Raw genomic sequence first — 21,991 nt, 5'->3', positions numbered from 1 at the left:
AAGGAGGCTGGGGATGCAGTTGAGTTGGTAGAAGACTTGTTCGGTATTCATGAAGCCCGGCATTTGCTCCTCAGAGTTGCCTAAAAGTGGGGAGGGGTGCATGCCTGTAATCCCAGCACTGACGTCATCCTCAACTACATAGAGTCTCAAGGCCAAAGGGATACAGGAGACAAGTCTTCACACACCCCATTCACTACCCACAGAACAAAACCAGACCACACAACACTTACTGTGAAAAGTCATCCTCTTTAACTTCATCCTGCCACAACTTACAATACTACCTTGTGCAAACAAGCACCACAGCTTTGTAGCTTGCTGTGAATAAAGGAAATGCCATAACGATAAAACATATTACGTTTATTTTTTCTTCTTCTTCTTTTTTTTTTCGGTTTTTCAAGACAGGGTGTCTCTTCTCTGTGTTAGCCTTGCCTGTCCTGGACTCACTTTGTAGACTAGGCTAGCCTCAAACTCACAGAGATCCACCTACCTCTGCCTCCCGAGTGCTGGGATTAAAGGTGTGTGCCACCACTCCCGCTAACATATTACATTTCTTTCTTTCTTTCTTTCTTTTTCCTCCCACTTAAGAGGTTTAATAAGGAAATACAGGAACCGTCTCCAGAGAGACATGTAGAGAGAGAGAGAGAGAGAGAGAGAGAGAGAGAAAGCAGTAGAGAGAGAGAGAGAGAGAGAGAGAGAGAGAGAGAGAGAGAGGTAAAGAGAGGTAGAAAGGTAGAGAGAGCACACATTTCTAAGAGGCAGCTTTATCTCAAAAAGTATGCAGGGAGATGGCAGCAGCGACAGGCTTTCCTCCTGAAAGCAGGCCACCTTTCTCATCTTCCTTTCTCTTCTCTTTTTTGTTTGTTTGTCTTTTTTTAAAGACAGGGTTTCCTCTGCATAGCCCGGCAGTCCTGGACTCGCTTTGTAGACCAGGTGGGCCTTGATGAACTCACATGGATCTGCCTAAAGGCGTGCTCCACCATGCCTGGCTTGTTTGTTTGTTTGAGATAGGGTTTCTCTTTGTAGCCCTGGAACTCGCTATGTAGACCAGGCTGGCCATGAGCACTCAGAGAGCCTTCTGATTCTGCCTGTGCTCTCTACCTCTTTATAAAAATCCTTTATTTACGACTCACAATGCATTCTGTTTTCTTTGTTTGAAAAGTATTTGGTGCTGGGACTAGTCTCAAAGACAGGGACTAGTAGTCTACACAAAAGCCCCTGACCCGAGCCCCAAAATGATACACTCTAAGGATCTTGATTGGATTCGTTTCCATTGCCAGTTAAAAGAATTAAAAGGGGGCTCCCCTTTAATCCCGGCATTCTGGAGACAGAGGCAAGAGGATCTCTACGAGTTTGAAGCCATCCCAATCTACGAGGAAAGTTCCAAGACAGTGTGGGCTATTACGCAGAGAAACCCTGTCTTAAAAAAAACCAAAGCGGGGAGGGCGGGGGAACTATTAAAAAAAAAAAAAAAAAAAAAAGAATTAAAAGGCACAACAGGTAGTAGCAAAATTAGCAGTTAAAAAAAAGAGTTTATTGAGGGGGAGGAAACAAGTACAGGCATTAGACATAGAGAAAAAGACCTTCTGCAAAGTGGAGTCGGGGAGACAACAGGAGAGCGGCGGGGGCCGGGGGGGTGGTTGGCGGGGTCTTCTTGAGGACTGGGGATTATAAAACCTTTTGCCCCTACTTCAGAGCTGGTCAGTTTGAAGACAGACAGGATGGTTGGTTGATTGATCCGCCAGTGTTGTGTGACATGTCCTGCTCAGGCTTTGAACTTACTGAACCAGTCCATCAGAAGGGGTTGCTGGTAGAAGATAGAAACTGCCAGGTTTTTGTCTCAAGTTAGGAGACAGAGGTAGAAGCTGCCCATAGTGAAAAATCGCCACGGCCCGTCTCTCTGCCTACCGGGGGTCTATCTAATTCTTGGTCTCTCAATACTAATCAATCAAAAAGGTAACCTAGGTTTGGTGTAATGGAACCCAGAGCGTCGTGCATGGTGAGCGCGTGCTCTGCCAACATAATACACAGAGCCTATGACAGAAGATTAGGCAAGGCGACATGGGCACATTGCTTTTTGAAAAAATGAGAGTAAGAGTTTCTCAATAAGTCTGGGGTACACTTCTTGCATGAAAAGTTGGAGTACAGAATGCAAAACCACGGAGACAGTGAAGCAGTCAAAGATGAACGATTATCTGTCGCTCGGCTGCGGGCCTTCGTTTGGAGAAGCCTGCCTCTTCCTACGCCACGCCCAACGCGCAAAGCCCTATGGGACCTGTAGTCTTTCTCCCATCTACTCCTAGTGGGCGGGGAGACCCTGCTTTACGTAAATGAACCTTTCTTCCCAGCGCAGTTTCCCTTTTCTCCCCTTCCGCCAGGCCTAGTAGGGAAAGTTTGAAAATTCCCGCGGAGTCGGCGCCCGAGGCCGGAACCCTCGCGAGAAGTCCGGGCCCCGCAGCGCGATCTGCGCTCCTCTCCCCGCCCTGGCCGCGATCCTTCCCTCGGCGGAGAGGCTCTGTGTGGGGTTCGGGCAGTGCGCCCAGGGTACTGCGCAGAGCGCTGCCCGCGCGGTGCCAGCCCTGTAAGTCGAGTCGCCAGCGGGGAGGACGCGGCGCGGGCAGCGGCGGAGTTGGAAGCCGGGATTGGGCGAAGGCGCTCCCAGGGCCTGAGGGGGCCGGCGAGTGGCCGAGCGTGAAGCGGCTGCCGCGGGCGGGGGCGCGCGTCGGGCCGTGTCTCCCGGGAGATGCTGTGACGAACCGCACGGAAGCAGCAGCGCCGCGGCGGTGGGCGGCCTGGCCCGCCGGCTCAGGTAAAGGCGGGGGAGCCGCAGGCCCGCGCGCCGAGGGCGGGGACCGCGAGGCCCGGGCCTAAGGCAAGGGTGCACCGCCGCGCGGGGGAAGCGGCGTCCGCGAGCCGCGACCGGTGCGGCTCGCTCCTGCGCTCGGGCGTTAGTTACATAACCTTGGCGGCGAGCGCTGGCACATGGCGGCAGAGTCGGAGCTCCGCGCTTCTCTCCCGCGCCCGTGGGCGGGATCTCGGTCACCTGGGGCGGGCCTGACTCGAGAGCCCGAGCCGTCGTGGTGTAGCGGGGCGATGGAGACCTTAGTGGGGCGTTTCCCGCGGGCAGCCGCAGGCGCTCCGAGGCTCTCCTGCGTTGGCGTGTGCTCCACATGGTCCTGTGCCTGGCTCGGGTGAGTCCTTGGCCAGGGCAAGAAAGTTTCAGTCGGGATTGCGGGTCGTGAATGGATCTGGTACAGGACGTTTAAGATAACCATCTCAGAAGCTCATCTGCGAGGTTTAGGGGCCTTTTGTTGACTTCTGGCGGGTGGGGGAGTCGGTTATATTTGCTTTTTGAATGGATAGGTACAAATGGTCTGTTTGAGACAGGTGGTTTTTGTAGACTTTGTGGAAGGTTTCCTTTTGGTGCCGTGGAGGATCGCGTTCAGGTCCTCACACATGCCAGGCGAGCGCATGTCCCTAGCATGGGATCGGTTGGTTTTTGGTTCCCAAAGCAAACGGCATCCGTTCTAGAGGCGTGTTGTTATAGGAAAATGAGCGTTGTTATTTTTGTTTATTTTTGATGCCAGTGATCGAAGCGCGTATTAAGCTCGCGCGTAATATTAAGCTCGAGCTCCACCACCGATCTCTACTCCAAGCCACTGGCTTGTTTTGTTTTGTTTTTAATAGATAGTTGGAGACTTTTTTTTTTTTTAAGAGAACGTGTGTTCTTTAGAACAAAATAAAATTTGGTTCTTGATATCCTAAAGGATCCGTGGGCTTTAAGAAGTGTAGTGAGCTTTAACTGTCACCCTCTCCTAAGACACGTTGTTGGGGTGAGTTTACTTATTTCCGGCAGTGATGTCAATTGCTATGGGAAACTATACCCTGTGATATTTTGTGCTTTTAGTGGTTCTGGGGATCGAATCTATGGCCCCACACGTGTTAGGCGCGGGAACTGCCACTGAGCCACTCTCTTTACTTTGTAAAATATTTTTAGGAAGAGTTATCACTTTGTATCCAGCCCGAGGAATCGCTGGAATTACAGGCGGGAGCCACGGACGAGTTTAGTAGTAAAATGTTACCAATTTGTAAGGCAATCTAACTATTTTGTAAACATTTAAAGTTGGAATACAGGTCTCCACTTACCTTTTTAGAACTAACTTTATAAATTTACAGGGACTCCAAGCATACATAAAGTGTTCCTTCTCTAGGTTGGCTTAAAAGTCTCTGTAGCCTGTCTTTCCCACCCCCTGAATCTCCCGGATTTTCTGTTTCAGCCATGCAGAATAAGCACCAGTCCTAGGATCATACTCCTGAAAAGGTGTTTAATGATTTGAAGCTTATCTTCAGTTTGTCGTGCCAGCTTAACTTTTTAAAATTCTCACATTTCAAATCCTGCCCTTAACTTTTGTCTGTATTCTCTATTTTAAATCTCATTTTGTTCCTAGGACTTCACAGCATATGTATCTCTATTGTAGCATTTTATTCCTGTGTCTGAGACTGTGATTATGAATGCCCTCTTGGAAAATGTAAACTTCTGGAGGTCACAATGTAGATGTTCCCTCCCTTGGTTGCCTTCTACCGTTCCCAGCACAGTGTTTTAAAAGTAGAGAGCCGGAGACGGTGGTGCATGCCTATAACCCCAGAGGCAGGCAGGTCTCTGTCAGTGAGGCAGCCTGGTCTACAAAGAGAGTCCAGCACAGCCAAGGCTACACAGAGAAACCCTGTCTGAAAAAACAAGAACAAACCCCAAAACAACAACAACAAAAATAGATAGCCAGGAGTGGTGGTGCATGCCTTTCATAGCACTTGGCAAAGGGAGGCAGAAAGCCTAAGGAGTTCAAGACCAGCCTGGGCTTCATGAAATCCTATCTGAAAACTAAAACTAAACAAAAAGTAAAGCAATGAGTGGTTAGTGTTTAAATTAAAATGAAAAGAGTCTGTCCACTTGCATTTAGACCAGATACTTACTCAATAGCTAGGTTTAGAGTTAAGCTTTTCTCAGAAGAATTCAGTTTCTTTGGGAATGTATATTTCACTTCAAAAATGGTTTATGGTATTTTGTTTAAATTTCTTTGCCATGTTATTTATTTATTTATTTTTGGTTTTTCAAGACAGGATTTCTCTGTATCCTTGGCTGTCCTGGACTCACTTTGTAGACCAGGCTGGCCTCGAACTTACAGAGATCCACCTGCCTCTGTCTCCCGAGTGCTGGGATTAAAGGTGTGTGCCATCACTGCCCAGCATAAATTTTGTTCTTCATAATGAAGTAGTGATACTGAAAAACTAAGAGAAGCTGAATACTGAGAGTTCTAAAATTATATCTTAAAGTTGATTGTGGCAGTGTGTGATGGCACACACCTTTAATCCCAGCACTCAGGAAGCAGGGGCAGGAGGATGTCTGGGAGTTTGAGGACAGTTTGTTCTACACAGCAAAGCTCATTCTTCTCTCTTTTTAATCTAATTGCAAATGCTAGGCTGATTCAGGTTGAATTTCACTCTAACCTTCCCAGTCTTCTCCCTGTTTTGTAATACTTCCTACTGTGAGTCTTTTTTTTTTTTTTCCTACTGTGAGTCTTGATATTCATAAATCTCAACTGTGAATTCATCTAGTTTATTTCCCCTCTCTTCATTAAGCTTAGTCTTGCTATCTCTTTCAAGTGTATTTTTTCTTTTTTGTGTGTTTTTTGTTTTTGTTTTTAACCTGCAACAGATTTAATGATCTTGTATAGTAATTCTAACAGTGTGGGCTTGCTTTTTTGTTTGTTTTAGACAAGGTTTTTCTGTGTAATATTCCTGGCTGTCTTGGACCCGCTTTGTAGACCAGGCTGACCTTGAATTCTAAGAGATCCACCTGCCTCTGCCTCATGAGTGGTAAGACTAAGGGCATTTGCCACCACTTCTGGCTATTGGTTTGCTTTAAGCTCTGTTAGCACTGAGCTTTATCTATTTTTAGCTAGAGCCTTGCTGTACACCTTTACCTGGTCTAGAACTTAGCACATAACCAGACTGACCTGGAACTTGTAGCTATCTTCCTTATTTTGCCTCCCAAATACCAAGATTATAGGTTTGTCACCATGTCTAGCTGAGGAGTCTGCCTCTTTGCAACTCATAGTGCATTGAACAACAAGATAGGGTCACCACGACTAGATTTAATAGCTAACATTCAAGACCAAAGCCAGCTTGTCTCTCAAAGTTTTTATTGTCCATCTTCTCACCCCACCTTCCACTGCCCTCTCTGCTTTTAGCTTAATCATTCAGAAAGATGCTTTACATTTAACCAGAACTTTTGGTTTTATTTTATGTGTACGGGTGTTTTGCCATGCTACATGCCTGGTGCCTGTGGAAGTCAGAAGGCATTGGGTACCCTGGAACTGGAGTTGCGTTGGTGGTTGTGAAACATTAATTATGTGGGTACTGAGAATCAAACCCATGTCTTCCCCAAAAGCAACAAGTGTTTTAACCGCTGAGCCATCTTTCCACCACTGCTTTTTGGTTACTTACAACAGAAGTCACAAAGGGACTTCAGTCTTCCGTACACTGGAAATTAAAGAATGAGTGTGTGTGCGTGTGTGTGTGTGTGTATAATTTTTTTTTCTGTCAGTAAAAGATAGGTATCAGATTCAACTTTTGGGGTTTCTGGGAAATCTGGATATTATGGGGTTTTTTTCTTTTTTACTGAAAAATCAAGATGTTAGTTCACAGGTACTGGGTTCAGTTCCCAGCATACAAAAAGGAAAAGGAATAAAGTGTGGGAAAGAGGCAACTCTTAATATGGGCCAGTTCCCCATTTACCTGCCTGTCTGATGTTGCTCTCTGAAGTCTGGGCAGTAAGATGAATTAGACAGAAGGAATTTTCACAGAATGTGGGAATAAAGGATAGCCTCAGGACTTCTGGCTTCGTGAGTATTTTCCCAAGGCTGCTTGAAAGAAATATTTTCTTAGTAAATCCATTTTTATGGGCAAGACTATGTTGGACCCAATGTGCATACTTTATTTATTTACTTTTGTGTGTGACTTGCTTTCTCTCACATTCATCCCGACTAGAAATAATGAAGTGTACTTACGGTATAGTAGAACAAATAATCATAATAATTTTATTTTTAAAAAATATTTACAGTGGGAGTATGCAAGACTTAACAGCTCAAGTGACTAGTGATCTCCTGCACTTCCCAGAAGTGACTGTTGAAGCTCTTGGAGAAGATGAGATAACATTAGAGTCTGTGCTTCGTGGAAAGTTTGCTGCAGGTACGTAATGTTGCTCAGAGTCACTAATTTGGGACTAGAACTCAGTGGTAAGACACTTGCTGCCTGGCCCTTCTCACAGTCCGTTTGTTTGTTTGAGACAGGGTTTCTCCGTGTAGCCTTGGCTATCTTGGACTCACTTTGTAGACCAGGCTGGCCTTGAACTCACAGCGATCCTATTGCCTCTGCCTCCCAAGTGCTGGGATTAAAGGCGTGCTCCACCATGCCCAGCTTCCTTCTCACAGTCCTAAATTCAGTTTCCATAACACTGAACACACGTCTGCATGTGTGAATGTGTGGGAGGGGGAAGCCGGGGACAGCAGTTAGAGCACTTGCTGCTTAGCTGTGAGGACCAGAGCTGGGATGTTCCCATTCACAGTCCTATGATTTCAGCTTCAAGAGACCCAACACATTCTGGCTTCCACATGCAGTCTCATATCCTCAGTAGAGACAGACACAGCCACACAAGGGTGGGTTCGTTTGGTTTAGTTATTGGTTTTTTGAAACAAGGTTTCTCTGTGTAGCCCTGGCTGTCCTGGAACTCTCTGTAGACCAGACTGACCTCAAACTCACAGAGATCCCCCTGCCTCTGCTTCCTGAGTTCTGGGCTTAAAGGTGTACGCCACCTCACCTGGCTGTTTGTCAGTGTTTTGCCTGCATGTGTGCATGTGTACCATGTGGATATAGTGCCCTCAAAGGGCGTCAGATCTCCTAGAACTGTAGTTACAAGTGATAAGATAGGTGGGTGCTGGCAACCCAACATAGGTCCTCACAAGAGCACTGAGCCATCTCTCCAGACCTGGTTTTTCCTTTTCAAAAATCTTTGTTGTTTTGTTTGTAGCACACATCTAGAATGTCTTCAATTCTTATTTTTCTGTAAGTGGGACTTCATGTCTGACCCCTACTTCCCAAATCAACTTTGCATGGCAGGGGCTCCTCTGTGTGCCTCTTGTTACATTTGTGGACTGTCAGAGGAGTCCTGTGTGTTCCTCGTACACACACAGCAAGTGCAGAAAGGAGCTTTCAGCCCCGGCCTTCTAGGTCTACACCGTGTTGTGTATCATGTTATTTTCGTAAACAGTATATAGCATCTCTCAACTGCAAGCTCCTGTATCTAGTTACCTGTCTGGATGCATGATTTTTGTGTGAAACTTTTCCTAGGAAGGCAGAACTTACTGTTTATCCAGATAGACAACCCACAACAGACCAAAGTCACAGTTACCCCAGACTCCATGTTTGTGAGCTAGTGAATTTATTGGAATTATTAATAGAAATTTGAGTGAGGGTACTACAGGGATGGGATGGCTCAACGGCAGGTATATCATTGAGAAACCGTCTCCAATATAGGTGATAACTCATAAAGGTGCTTCCCTGGAGTTGTCTACAGTTTGCAGGCAGAGACTTTGTTGTCAGTTCTGCTGGTCAGAGTCTTCTCCCAGCAGGTAGAGGACTCCTTGATTCTTGTAAGTTTCCGCTTTCTCAGCTGTGTACAGTTTGTTTACTCTGTGGATCTCATGAACCCTTGGTAGTAGTTGTTGATGTGGAAATGTAGAATCTGTTTGGTTTGAGTTTCTGTTTGAGACAAAGTCTCACATAGAGCTCCTTTCTCCTCTGTCTCTTAAATGCTAGGATTATAAGCATGCAACCACCATGTCCCATTTAGGGTCTGTTCTTAATTCTTTTTATTCTTCATATCTGTCCATCAATAAGTAAATCATATTGTCTGTAAGATGAAACTCTTAATCCATTATTTTCATAGTCACCAACTAGTGTATCAATTCACTATATCTACTCTGCTTTCTCTCTGTCTGTCTGTCTCTCCTCTGCCTAGTGACTGGATAACAAACAAGTTATATATGTTATTTATCTGTTTTGGACTATCCAGTGACTTTTAGACAAAGAAGAACACAGTTTGAACAGAATTAGGAGACAAAGAAGGGATCTTGATACTTTCTGTTATAAAACTATTTTATCTTCTAAGCTTGTAAACTCTAGGACAACAGTTTGTTTTTTGTAGCCACTGAAGTGTTGGAATTTCCAGGGTATGCCACAATACCTGGTCTTGGAATCTACTTGTATATACTTGTGTTAACTTTGTAACTGTGTTTTTTGTTTTGGTTTGTTTTGGTTTTTTGTTTTTGTTTTTGTCTCTGTATAGCCCTAGCTGTCCTGGACTCACTCTGTAGACTAGGCTGCCCTTGAACTCACAGTGATCTGCTTGCCTCTGTCTCCCGAGTGCTGGAATTAAAGGTGAGCATCACCACACCCAGCTTGGAACTGTGATTTTAGACAAGTTAAATGGCATTAAACTTTAAGTTACTTTATGTCCTGCTGAACTATGATAAGGAGTACATTTATTAATTTGGGTACCTATATGATCTTTTTATTGCATAATTTTACTGCTTAGTTGCTCTTTATTTTTTATTATCCATCCATATATATCTACCTTGAAATAGGTTTTTTCTGTGTAGCCTTGGCTGTCCTGGATTTGCTTTGTAGACCAGGTTGGCCTCGAATTCACAGAGATTCACCTGCCTCCACCTCCCAAGTGCTGGGATTAAAGGTATGTGCACCACCACACCCAATTTATTTTTTATTTTTTTGAGGAACACTGTGCTCTATAAATGCTCTGTTTTCAATTTACAAGGGATTTGTAATAGTTTCTATTTGTTGTGCTATGATATTATAATAAGCAATGTTTTTTCTTTTTCTTTTTTCCTCCATAGGGAAAAATGGACTAGCATGCTTAGCTTGTGGTCCACAACTTGAAGTTGTAAACTCTTTAACAGGAGAGCGGTTGTCTGCATATAGATTCAGTGGAGTAAATGAACAGCCTCCTGTAGTCCTCGCAGTGAAAGAATTCTCTTGGCATAAGAGAACTGGATTGTTAATCGGACTGGAAGAAACAGATGGGAGCGTTCTTTGTCTTTATGACCTTGGTATATCAAGAGTGGTCAAAGCAGTCGTTCTTCCTGGAAGGGTATATACTATCTGAGATACCTTGATAGTTTTTCTTTCCAAGCTGAAAGCTTATAAGATGTGTTTACTTTAAAAATTCATTGAACTGTACATTTACAATTAATATATTTTCATGTAATTATCACCTTCAATATAAAGTTCAAATTTTATTTTCACTTAGGGGGGTGTGTGTGCGTGCACGCGCTGCTCACTCTCCTGTGGTAGTCAGAGGGCAACTTGTGGGACTTGGACCTACCTCTCTTTTTACCTTTATTTGGGTCCAGGCATCAAGGTTGTCAGGCTTGCATCATTGGGCAGCAAATAGCTTTACCATTTTACTTGCCCCTTCAAAAATTTAAGATGGGGTTTGGAGGAATGACTCAGTGGTTAAGAACACTGTCTGCTCTTCCAAAGGTTCAATTCTCAGTACCTACATGGCAGCTCACAGCTGTCTGTAACTCCAGTTCCAAAGATTCTGACACCTTCATACCAATGTGCATAGAATAAAGTTCATTTTTAAAAATTTAAGATGACTAGGCATTGGTGGGACTTCACTTAATCCTAGCACTCAGGAGGCAGAGATTGGTAGGTCTTTTGAGTTCAAGGCAAATGCCATCTTCTGTGTATATAGTAAGTTCCAGGCAAGCTAAGGCTACATAGTGAGACCCTGTCTTAAAAAAATAAAATCAAACAAACAAGAAAACAGATGAAACTCATTTAGAGAGTTTGTACTCCTCTCTTAAAAGATTTTGAAATTTAATGTGTCATACGTGTTTTGCCTACATAAATGTCTGTGAACTATGTGCATGAAATACCCACAGAGACTAGAAGAGGGCATTGGATCTGCTGAAACTGGACTTCAAGATGGTGGTTAGTCATCATGTGGGTACTGGGAATTGAATCCTATACCACTGGAAGGTCAGCCATTACTGTTAACTGCTGAGCCATTTTCCTAGTCCTGGTTTTACTCCTTTGATAAAAATACAGCAAATACCTTGTTTTGGGTGTGTGCACATTGGATCTTTTGCTGTTTTGTTATTTGGAAAGTGTCTTAGTCACTGTCTATTACTGTGAAGAGACACCATGACCAAAGCAACTCCTAGAAAAGAACACATTTAATTGGGGCTTGTTGACAGTTTCAGAGGTTTAATCCATTATAATTGTGGCCAGGAGCATGGCAGCAGTCAGGCCTGGTGGGGAAGTAGCTGAGAGCTCTCTGTATCCTGATCCACAAGCAGAGGGAGAGGAGGAGAGGGCGAGAGAGAGAAAGAACACACACATGAACACTGAACCTGAGCCTGTTAGCTTTTGAAATCTCAAGGCCCACCCACAGGGCACCTTTCTCCCAATGAGGCCACATCTACTCCATCAGAGATACACCTTCTAATCCTTTCAAACAGTTCTGCTTGGTGACTACACATAAACTAAATCTATGGGGGCTGTTCTTACTCAAACCACCACAGAAGGGTAAACTCAATTTTTCTGAAATTATTAGTTTATTCTTTATATTGGATAATTGTGAAGAGGCTACTTAAGAGCTCTAAAATAAAACAGTATGGGTTTGAGTTGTATACTTAACAATTTTATGATTTTTAAGTTTGTGTTCTAAGCTTTAGTCTATTCATCTTTAAACAGATAATTGCATATAGTTCAGTAAAATGATTATATAAACAAAATGAGCCAGGTAGCAAATGACAAGCATAGACCAGGCTATCAATAAAGATGAGTTAATTGTCATTTTCATTATGTTGAAATAATAGCATAATTTTGAAGTATATCTGAAAGTTTCAGTTTACTTAGATTTATGTCATACAAATTATGATTTTAAATAATATTTAAATTTGTTCAGGTTATTAACCTTCCTTGATATCAAATCTTATATTGTACATTTGGCTTGGCTTCTAATCACATATCCTGGTTCCTAGGTAACGGCTATTGAGCCTATAATTAATCATGGAGGAGCCAGTGCAAGTACCCAGCATTTACATCCAAGTCTTCGGTGGCTCTTTGGCGTGGCAGCTGTGGTAACTGATGTTGGACAGATCCTTCTCATTGACCTATGTTTGGATGACTTGTCATGCAGTCAAAACGAAATAGAGGCATCAGGTAATTTAGCTATTCTTTACTGGGAAACAAAAATTGGCCATTTTAATGTTGTGGCATAGTGGAATTTTTAGCTTTTTAAGACAGTGTGTCTCTGTTTAGCCCCAGCTGTCCTGGAACTTGGTCTGTAGACCATGCTGGCTTTAAACTAAGAGCTCTGCCTCCCAGAGTACTAAAATTAAAGGCCTGGCTATGGATTTTGTTTTGTTTTGTTTTAAAGATTTATTTATTATGTATACAGTGTTTTGCCTGCTGTACTCCTGCATGCCAGAAGAGGGCACCAGATTGCAATACAGATGGTTGTGAGCCACCATGTGGATGCTGAGATTGAACTCAGGACCTTTGGAAGAGCAGTCAGTGCTCTTAGCCTCTGCGCCATCTCTCCAGCCCCATGGATAATTTTTTAAGTGGCCAACTTTATTTTTTCCATCTAGAAAATTCTTTTATTATTTTTATTTGTATGAGTTTTTCCTTCATGTATCTGATGATGCCTGTGGAGGTTAGAAGATGGTGTTAGGTACTCTGGGAACTGGAGTTGTGTACATGTGTAGGGAGGTCAGAGGACATTTTTGTAGATTCATTTCTCTTCATCTTGTCTATATTTTAAAATCTTCTGTTTTGTGTGCAAGTATGCCTGTGTATGAAGAGACCTGTGTCATGGTATACATGTGCGGGTCAGAGGACAACTTACAGGAATGGTTCTCTCCTTCTACCATGTGTGTCCCAGGAATTGAACTCAGGTCCATTAGCCTTAGTGGCAGATGCCTTATCAGTGAGTATCTCAACAGTCCTCAGTGTACACCTGTACATGGAACGTAGGAAGTGCATTCTGCTGGCCGTTACTTAGTTTCTTAATCTTATTTGCCTTTTTTATTTCAGACCTTGAAGTTATCACTGGTATTCCAGCTGAAGTACCACACATCAGAGAGAGTGTGATGAGAGAAGGGCGCCACCTCTGTTTCCAGTTAGTAGGCCCATCAGGAATAGCCGTTTCTACTCTCAGTTACATTAACAGGACAAATCAGCTTGCTGTAGGTTTTTCTGATGGCTACTTAGCACTTTGGAACATGAAAAGCATGAAAAGAGAGTAAGTGTAACTGGTTTCTCTTAGTTGACAATCAATCATTTCTTTTCAAATGTAATGTATTGATTATTTGAAAATTAGTATAAGAAAAATTACAGTATGAAATTTTTAATTGAATACGTCATATTTAGCATGTAAATTTAGGTTGGTTCCTTCAGAGCTTATTTTAAAAAACAAACTTCAGTTTCTTACTGATTGCCTTTTTTGTCCCTAATTTTTAAGTTGGGAGTGGGGTGCGTGCATGTGCCACAGAGCATATGGCAGCTAGGGCAACTTGCAGGAGTCTCTCCTCTCCTCATCCCATGTAGACGTCAGGGACTGCGTTCAGACTTGGGAGCACATGACTTACATGCTGATACACATCATAGGCCTGTATCTGGTGTTTTTATTGTCGAAAAGGGACAGCATGGATAAGTGCCATCCTACCTCTAGCACTGGGGAGTTGGAGGCAGAATGATAAGGAGTTTCAGGCCAGCTTCAGCTATATAGCAAATCTGAGCGCAACCTGGGTGATGTGAGACTGAAAAAGCAAACAAGCAACAAGAATGATAAAATTTCTAACTGGTTGAGTTGGAATATTATGGCAGTTTTTCTGCCTCTTCGGTACTCTGAGGAATGACATGATATGGTGTGCATTGGTGTGATTGATTGATTTTGTTGTTTTTTGTTTTTGTTTTCCCCTGTCCTGGACTTGCTTTGTAGCCCAGGCTGGCCTCCATCTCACAGAGATCTACCTGCCTCTGCCTCTCTGAGTGCTGGGATTATAGGCTTATGCTGCTGCCTGCACCCAGCTTGGTGTGATTCTTGAAAGCTAGTTATCCCTGGGCGGTGCACACCTTTAATCTCAGCACTCAGGAGGCAGAGGCAGGTGGATCGCTGTGAGTTCAAGGCTAGCTTGGTCTATGAAGTGAGTCCAGGACAGTCAAGGCTATACAGAGAAACCCTGTCTCAAAAAAACAAAACAAAAAACAACAAAAAGCTAGTTATCACATAAGTATATGCATATGATTTAGCAGTTGGCATCCCTGTCCTACTCAAGAATGATAGCTAATGTGGCATGGTCTTATCCTGCCTTGTATGTTCTTGAAGGTAAGATAATCTCTGAATTTAGGGAACTGTATAAATAGTGTCTCCTTAACCCAGATTTTTACATGAGTTACTTTTTTCCAAAAATAAAATATTAATTTGAAAATAAGCAGTGTGTCATTTTGTTTGTTTTAGATATTATACACAGTTGGAAGGTGGAAGGGTTCCAGTCTATTCAGTTGTCTTTCAAGAACCTGAGAATGATCCTCGTAACTGCTGTTACTTATGGGCTGTTCAGTCCACACAAGATAGGTTAGTATGCCTGTGGTTTCTAAAAATGCAAGTCATGAGGCTGAGGATACAGCAGGAAGGGAGTCAGGTTGGAACAGTTGGTTTCTCTTGAAATGTTTGAGTTATGTTAACCACTGTCATGTTGCCATGGCTCTGCACCGTGTGTGTGTGTGTGTGTGTGTGTGTGTGTGTGTGTGTGTGTGTGTGTGTGTGTGTCTGATCCATTTGGTAGCTTTGTTTCATGTCCTTACAACTGTAGTCATGAGCATTCAATGGTTATGTAAAGAAATGGGAGGGTAAGATGTAAACTTCGTGTTTTAGTGTCTCGGGTAATTTCTCTGTCTTCTAGTGAAGGGGATGTTTTGAGTTTGCATCTGCTTCAGCTGGCTTTCGGTGATAGAAAATGCTTGGCATCAGGGCAGATCTTATATGAGGTAAGCGGTTATTAGAACAGTACTATGCTTTTCTATTTTGTGTTCTTTTATCATACTGAAGTTACTCTTATATTCAATTTAATGCTGATTCATCATGTAGTGGAAGAAATATCAGGTTAGATAGTGAGAATGAACTTTCTAATGCTCTTCACCTGTTTTGCCATTGCAGACTCTTATTTTCTGGGTGTTTTTCCCCCATCACAGAGAGACTGGACTAGATGCACCTTTGTTACCTAATTGTAATACCCAGGAGGAATGCTGCTTTTTTCCTCATGTATCAAGCAGTAATCCAGGAGTAACTTCAGGGTCTATAAATGAAAATTCTCAGACGATTACGTATTTTTCTTTTCTTTTTGTTTTGATTTTCAAGACAAGGTTTCTCTGTGTAACAGTTCTGGCCTGTTTTGTAGACCAGGCCAGCCTTGAACTCAAAGTGATCTGCCTGCTTTTGCCTCCTGAATGCTGGGATTAAAGACATGTGCCACCTCTCCCAGCTCGACTACTTATTTTTCTGAGGGAATTTTCAAAATTAAAAAAGTAAGTGTTACTAATAGCTGTATTTTCTCAATTCTAGAGCAAGCTTTCAGAACTTAGTGTTCAGGTATGCAGGTTGGTTTTAGGGAATCTATGAACTGTAATGGCTACAGTTTTTTCTGGGGAACATCTCAGCCTTTTTCCAGCTCCTAGTGGAATTTGTCATTTAAGAGAATTGAGGAGGGCTTAGTGGGACATGCTTTAATCTCAGCACCTGGGAGAGGCTGGTAAATCTCTTGTCCACATAGTGAGCTCCAGGGCAGTCAGAGCTACAGTCAGACTCTTGACTTGAAAATAAGAAGTGGTAGTTAAAAACTATTCTTATTGATAGAGCAAAAGTTTCTCTCTCTCTCTCTTTCACTGTCTTTTTTGGTTTATCAAGACAGAGTTTCTCTGTATGATAGCCCTGGGTGTCCTGGGCTCACTTTGTAGACCAGGCTGGCCTTGAACTCAAATTCTTCTGCCGTTGCTTCCCGATGCTGGGATTATAGGCATGCGCCACCGTGCCCGGCTTTTTTTCCCCCAAAAGTTTCTCTTTTGATTAAGACTTAATATTAAATCTTTTGAGGCAAGGTAAGTTCAAGCACAGACAAGGCTACATAGAGAGACCTTGTCTCAAAGCTGAACAGAAACCATATTCTTAAGCATTATATGTACAAGGTGGCACATGCCTGTAATCCCAGCACTCAGGGAGGCAGAGGCAGGTGGATCTCTGAGTTTGAGGCCAGCTTGGTCTGCAGGGTGAGTTCCAGGATAGCCAAGGCCACTATTCCAAATTGTACTCTAGCTATTAGTGTGTGTCCTCCCATGCTGTTGGTAATTATTTTGAGAATGTAAATCTAGCTTGGTATATACATTTATAGTTGTGTATATAATTTTAGAGCCTTCAGAATGATTAGCTTTTATGTGGGAAAACTTTTAGTATGGGAATATCTGATTTTAGAACATCTTTACTTAGAACAGTGTAACATTTGTGCATATTTTACGTTGCAGGGGTTAGAGTACTGTGAAGAAAGATACACATTGGATCTAGCAGGTGGCATGTTCCCCTTACGGGGACAGACTAGTAACACCAAGTTGCTGGGATGCCAGAGCATAGAGAGGTTTCCATCTCACGGTGACAGGGAAGAGAGTGTGCGAGAAGGTTGGTTAAAAGTACTCTTAACTACTTTGTGTTGTGCCTTAAGATTTGTGACAGGTTTCTAGGATTCATATTTATGACAGTTGAAAATTAAGATCCTGATTATGTTATTTATTCAGTCTTTTAGGTCTTTCTTGCTCTCTGGATTGTTACACAGAACTGAAGAAGACTCTTGTGCTTGAATTCAATTCAGCATAGAGATAGTCTTCATTTTAACTAGTATAATTGTCTTGGGATGTTTTTCTCTTTTGTGGTTTTGTTGTTGTTTTTGAGCCACGCTGTGTATGCCATAATTTCCCCCACCTGCTGCTGCCTCTTTTTTTTTTTTTTTTTTTTTAAATAGTATTTCCTCCTTCTGGGTAAAGATCTCAGGGTAGATTTCTTTAAATTTATCATGTAGTTATAACCTTTGACAGTTGTGCATGTCTGAGTCCCTCTTCTCCTTCTGTAGATGAGATGATACTCTACCTTTTATAAAGATTAAAGAGGGATGACAGAGATTTGTTTTGTTTTGTTTTTGTACGATGGGTTTCTCTGTGTAGCCTTGTGGTATATAGACTCAGTCTGTAGACCATACTGGCCTCAAACTCACAGAGATCCGCCTGCCTCTGCCTCCTTGAGTGCTGGGATTAAAGGCATTGCACCACCACCACCACATGGCCTAGTTCCCAATTTTAAATTTGTGAGCCTGCTTTTATATCCTAAAAAACATGTCAAAACTTAACATGCATATCTCTTCTTATTTCCTGTACACATCTTCCTTTTTCAGTTGGCATTAATGGTATCTGAGGTTTTTACTTTTCCTGCCCTTCTGGTGTTGTTCTCCTGCCACAGTCTAGGTATTTGTATGTGTTTTGCCTTCACCATCTGGCTAGATGTCTCTTTCTCAACTAAGTGCCTCTAAAGAATTAACCCTCAGTGCTGTTAAGATACCCATTCTGGATACTACGTTAACTTCTGGTGCCAGCTGTGTACCATCTTTGGGGGAACATTTGTTGAAACGAATCACTTCATACTTTGTTGTCTCAAAGTCAATAAAGTACTAAGTGAAAACAAGTAGAGAGAGCGTTCTGATGAGAACTCCCTAAGGAGTAACAGCAGTGTGTAAGTGAGACTCAAAAGAGAAGAATGGTTTTGATAAGTCTACTGAAATATGAATTAAGTCTCACTCTAGTCTGTTGTGGTTTTATGTTCAGGTTCTTTATTTTGTTTTGGAAAAATAGTTAACTTTTTTTTTTCCTTGCAGCTCTATCCCCTGATACTAGTGTTTCTGTCTTTACCTGGCAAGTAAATATGTATGGACAGGGAAAGCCTTCTGTGTATTTAGGACTTTTTGACATAAATCGTTGGTATCATGCACAGATGCCAGATTCATTAAGGTATGATTACTCTTGTTTTCTCACCTCCTTCTTCAGATATTGTCATATATGGCTCATCAGTGTCTCAATTCTTTTTAACTTTTCTTTTAGATCAGGGGAATCCCTGCATAATTGCTCTTACTTTGCACTGTGGTCATTGGACTCAGTTGTGAGTAGGACCTCCCCACATCACATCTTGGACATCCTAGTGCATGAGCGAAGCTTAAGTCGAGGGGTTCCTCCTTCATACCCACCTCCAGAGCAGTTTTTTAGCCCAAGTACTTTTAATTTTGGTATGTATTTTCATAAATTTTTGATGAAAAAAATGTATAAGTATATGTCAGTTGAATGTTGGTTTAGTGTATATATAGTGTCATTTGTTCCAATCTCATTGCCACTTAACTTACATTACTTTTTTGATACATTTATTTATATGTACATGAGAAACTTAGATTGTGTTTGTAAATTAATACTACTGAATTTTTAAAGAAAATGTCAGTTAATATGTTAGTGATGAAGAAAATACATGAACAAATATACTTAATTTATAATTGGCACTCAGGAAGCAGAGGCAGGCGGATCGCTGTGAGTTCGAGACCAGCCTGGTCTACAGAGTGAATCCCAGGGCAGCCAAGGCTGCACAGAGAGACTGCCTCAAGAAACCAAAAGAAAAGAAAAGAAAGAATTTATAATTGAAAAAAAATTTATGATTGAGCCAGGCATGGTAGTTTACACCTATAATCCCAGCACTTGGAGAGGCAGAGGCAAGTGGATCGCTGTGAGTTTGAGGCCAGCCTATTCTACAATGAGTCCAGGACAGCCAAGGCTACAGAGAGAAACCCTGTCTCATAAAACAAAACAAAAAAACAAACAAAAAAGGAAAGAATTTATAAGTGCTGGGCAGTGACGGCACATTCCTTTAATCCCAGTAGAGGCAAGAGGATCTCCTAAGAGTTTAAGGTCAGCCTGGTTTTCATAGAGTTACAGGCCAACCAGGAGTACACAGTGAATCCTTGTTTTTTTGTTTATTTGTTTGTTTGTTTGTTTTGTTTTTTGTTTGTTTTTTTCTTGTTTAAGAGTAAAACTAATTTAGTCTGTATAATAATTTGGCTATAAACATTTAATTCAGATTTTAAAATCTTTTTTCTTTTTAAGATGCCACTTGTTTGTTGAACTCTGGAGTTATCCATGTAACTTGTACTGGATTTCAGAAGGAGGTATGTATGAATTAACATGATGCTTGGGTGTTAATGTAGCTGAAGTCACATACTGAAATGCAGAGGATTCGTGGACTTAAACTTTCATGGTATTTTTAAAAACTAACTCATCTTAGGTAGTGGTTTCTGCTAGGCTTAGTGTCTTAATATCCTGTTTTAATGACAGCTTGCTAGATGAGGCATTGTAATGTTTTTAGCTTTATGTAGATTCTATCTACTTGAACTCCAAGAAGAAGTAAAATAGGTTAGTGCCTTTATGGCATCTTCTGAGTGGATGTTTGAGGTGGGGGTCTCAGGGTGTAGCAGTGGCTATTCTGGAGCTCACAGAGATCTGTCTGCCCCCAAGTCCTAGGGTTAAAGACGACATCACAACTGTTGCTCATCCTTGTATGTATTAGCCTGGGGAGGGCTTCTCCTTCTTGGTTCTTCTCAGAAATAATACAGTTGACATGAGAACGATGCAAGAATAATAACATAATATGCAGACCCTTTAACTTTAGTTTATTCAGGCTTTTATTTTATATTAAGTTGTATAAGGTATTTCTTAAGTTTGAATTGATGGTGGCTGATGTTGGACTAATTTCTCTATTACAGACTTTGACATTTTTAAAGAAAGCAGGACCATCTCTCAATGAAGTCATCCCTGACAGCTATAATCGATGTCTTGTTGCTGGCTTCCTTTCACCAAGACTTATTGATATTCAGCCTTCCAGTTTAAGTCAAGTGAGATTTTAACTATATTCTTTCTTTCTTTTGAATATATTTTTTGCAAAAGCGGGTAATGTGGAGCTGTACTCACTGTGTATTCTCATGTTCCAGGATCAGTAGCCATGGTCTTGGGATCTGGCTTCCACACGCACTAACCTAGCTAGAGAGATGCTCAGTGGTTAAGAACACTAGTTGCTCTTGCAGAGGACCCTGGTTCAGTTCCCAGGATCCATATGGTGATCACAACCATCTGTAACTCAAGTTCTAGGGCATCCAGTGCCCTCGTGACTGCTGCAGGCACCAGGTGTACACATGGTACACATATATACATGTCAGCAAAATACCTATAAAAAGTCACAAAAACTGGGCATGGCAGTGCAAGTATGTAAACCTAGTTGTTACTGAGGTTCCAAGATGAAAGTTGGGCTGGGCCACAGAGTTAATTTGTACAAGGCTTACTTGTACAGTTTCCTGAGACTCTCAAAAGAGGACGGAAGATGAGTAGCTCACTGGAGAGTGCTTGTGACCCAGGCATCAGTACTACCAATAAAAGTGCAAACAGCGTGAGATTCCCTTAGCTGTATAGTTGGCTTCCTTGGGCATGCTGTACAAGTCTTTTCTGGGTCTTCCAGTTTTCCTACCTCCTTACCAATGCTGGGTAACTACTATGCTTTGCTTTTCCCACTGTTTCGCCCAGGTTGGCCTCAAACTTGTGATCCTCCCATCTTAACCTTCCAACTGCTAGACTTCAGGCATGTACTTATTATCTCTGACTGTAGCCAGTCCAGGAGTCATAACTATTTTCCAACCTTTTACAGCTTGTGATTTCATACTGTTTTTGTTTGTTTGTTTGCTTTTTGATTTGGTTTTTTTTCTCTCTCTCTCTCTCTCTCTCTTTAATGTGGCTTAGGAAGAACAGTTAGAAGCTATATTGTCTGCAGCAATTCAAACAAGTTCCTTGGGACTTTTGACTGGTTACATCAGAACATGGATAATAGAAGGTAACAGTTTTACATTGTAAAAGTAAACTGTTTATATTCTTATAATTTGAGCTTATGGTTTTACTTTTTAGCTCAGCTCTTTTCAATGAGATTATTTTAAATTCACATAAAATAGCAGTGCATACGTAATACAGAGTGACTTTCTGTATGCTTTATATCAGTCTCTCCCCAGTGATGCCTCTAGCAAACACCTTGTGCAGTGTACCATCGAGGACCCTGAACATGGCCCCCATACCCTCCTCCCTTCTGCCCCGTGCCTGATGCTAATCTCTCTACTGCTATAGTTTCATCATATGTCATAAACTGAATCATGCAGTGTATTACTTTTACACACTTTTTCCATTCAGCCAAAGACCCTGGAAATGCATTCACAGTATTGTGTATCTCTTTTGTTCTTTACATGTGTATATGCACATAATACATATACTCTGCCCCTTAATGATCTGTTATGAGCCATTTGAAAGCAAGCAAGCATCCTGCTTCTTACTCATTTAACTTTTATTTGGAAACAGAAGATGCTCACCTAAAAAAAAATTTTGTGATTACAAAGGTTAATACTAATTGAGAACTATCAGTCTTCGAGGAGTGGTTTTATAGCTACTGGGAATTGAGGAAATACAGCATTGTTTGTGTGTTTTTAGTTGTTTGGAGTTTTTGTTTTGTCTGAGTGCTAGGATTAAAGGCATGTGCCATCATGCCTATCATATTTTTTAATCTTTTAAATATTACATGATCTGGCAAATTTTCTAAAGTCAACTTTTAAAGACTGTAGGCCTGGTGTTGTTGTTGTTGTTGTTTTAAGATTGCTTTCCAGTTTGTATTTATTGATCTTCATCATAGTCACTCTCTGCCCCCCTGTACACCCTCATTCGGGATTTGCTCCTTGGGCAGCAC

General features: G+C 41.9%; 1 protein-coding gene across 3 annotated transcripts in view; it reads left to right on the top strand.

Moving 5' to 3' along the window:
* Positions 1-2,440: 2,440 nt before the first annotated feature.
* Ahctf1 (AT-hook containing transcription factor 1) overlaps positions 2,441-21,991 on the top strand; it is a 57,512-nt gene continuing 37,961 nt past the window's right edge. For 2 of the 3 annotated variants that reach the window (XM_051147990.1, XM_051147989.1), the window contains exons 1-13: positions 2,467-2,806; positions 7,118-7,245; positions 9,969-10,222; positions 12,126-12,306; positions 13,183-13,390; positions 14,609-14,725; positions 15,054-15,138; positions 16,666-16,816; positions 18,060-18,192; positions 18,283-18,464; positions 19,327-19,388; positions 19,983-20,111; positions 21,007-21,097. In XM_051147990.1, coding sequence (XP_051003947.1) covers positions 7,125-7,245; positions 9,969-10,222; positions 12,126-12,306; positions 13,183-13,390; positions 14,609-14,725; positions 15,054-15,138; positions 16,666-16,816; positions 18,060-18,192; positions 18,283-18,464; positions 19,327-19,388; positions 19,983-20,111; positions 21,007-21,097 — 1,714 coding nt within the window. In that variant the 5' untranslated portion in view covers positions 2,467-2,806; positions 7,118-7,124. Of the gene's footprint in view, positions 2,807-7,117; positions 7,246-9,968; positions 10,223-12,125; positions 12,307-13,182; positions 13,391-14,608; positions 14,726-15,053; positions 15,139-16,665; positions 16,817-18,059; positions 18,193-18,282; positions 18,465-19,326; positions 19,389-19,982; positions 20,112-21,006; positions 21,098-21,991 lie in introns of all 3 variants that reach the window. The other variant, XM_051147991.1, reaches the window with a different exon arrangement.

The sequence above is a fragment of the Acomys russatus genome, chromosome 6 (assembly GCF_903995435.1).
Source record: "Acomys russatus chromosome 6, mAcoRus1.1, whole genome shotgun sequence".
NCBI lineage: Eukaryota > Metazoa > Chordata > Mammalia > Rodentia > Muridae > Acomys > Acomys russatus.
The sequence above is the reverse complement of the archived record's forward strand: the minus strand, read 5'-3'. Positions and strand labels throughout refer to the sequence as shown.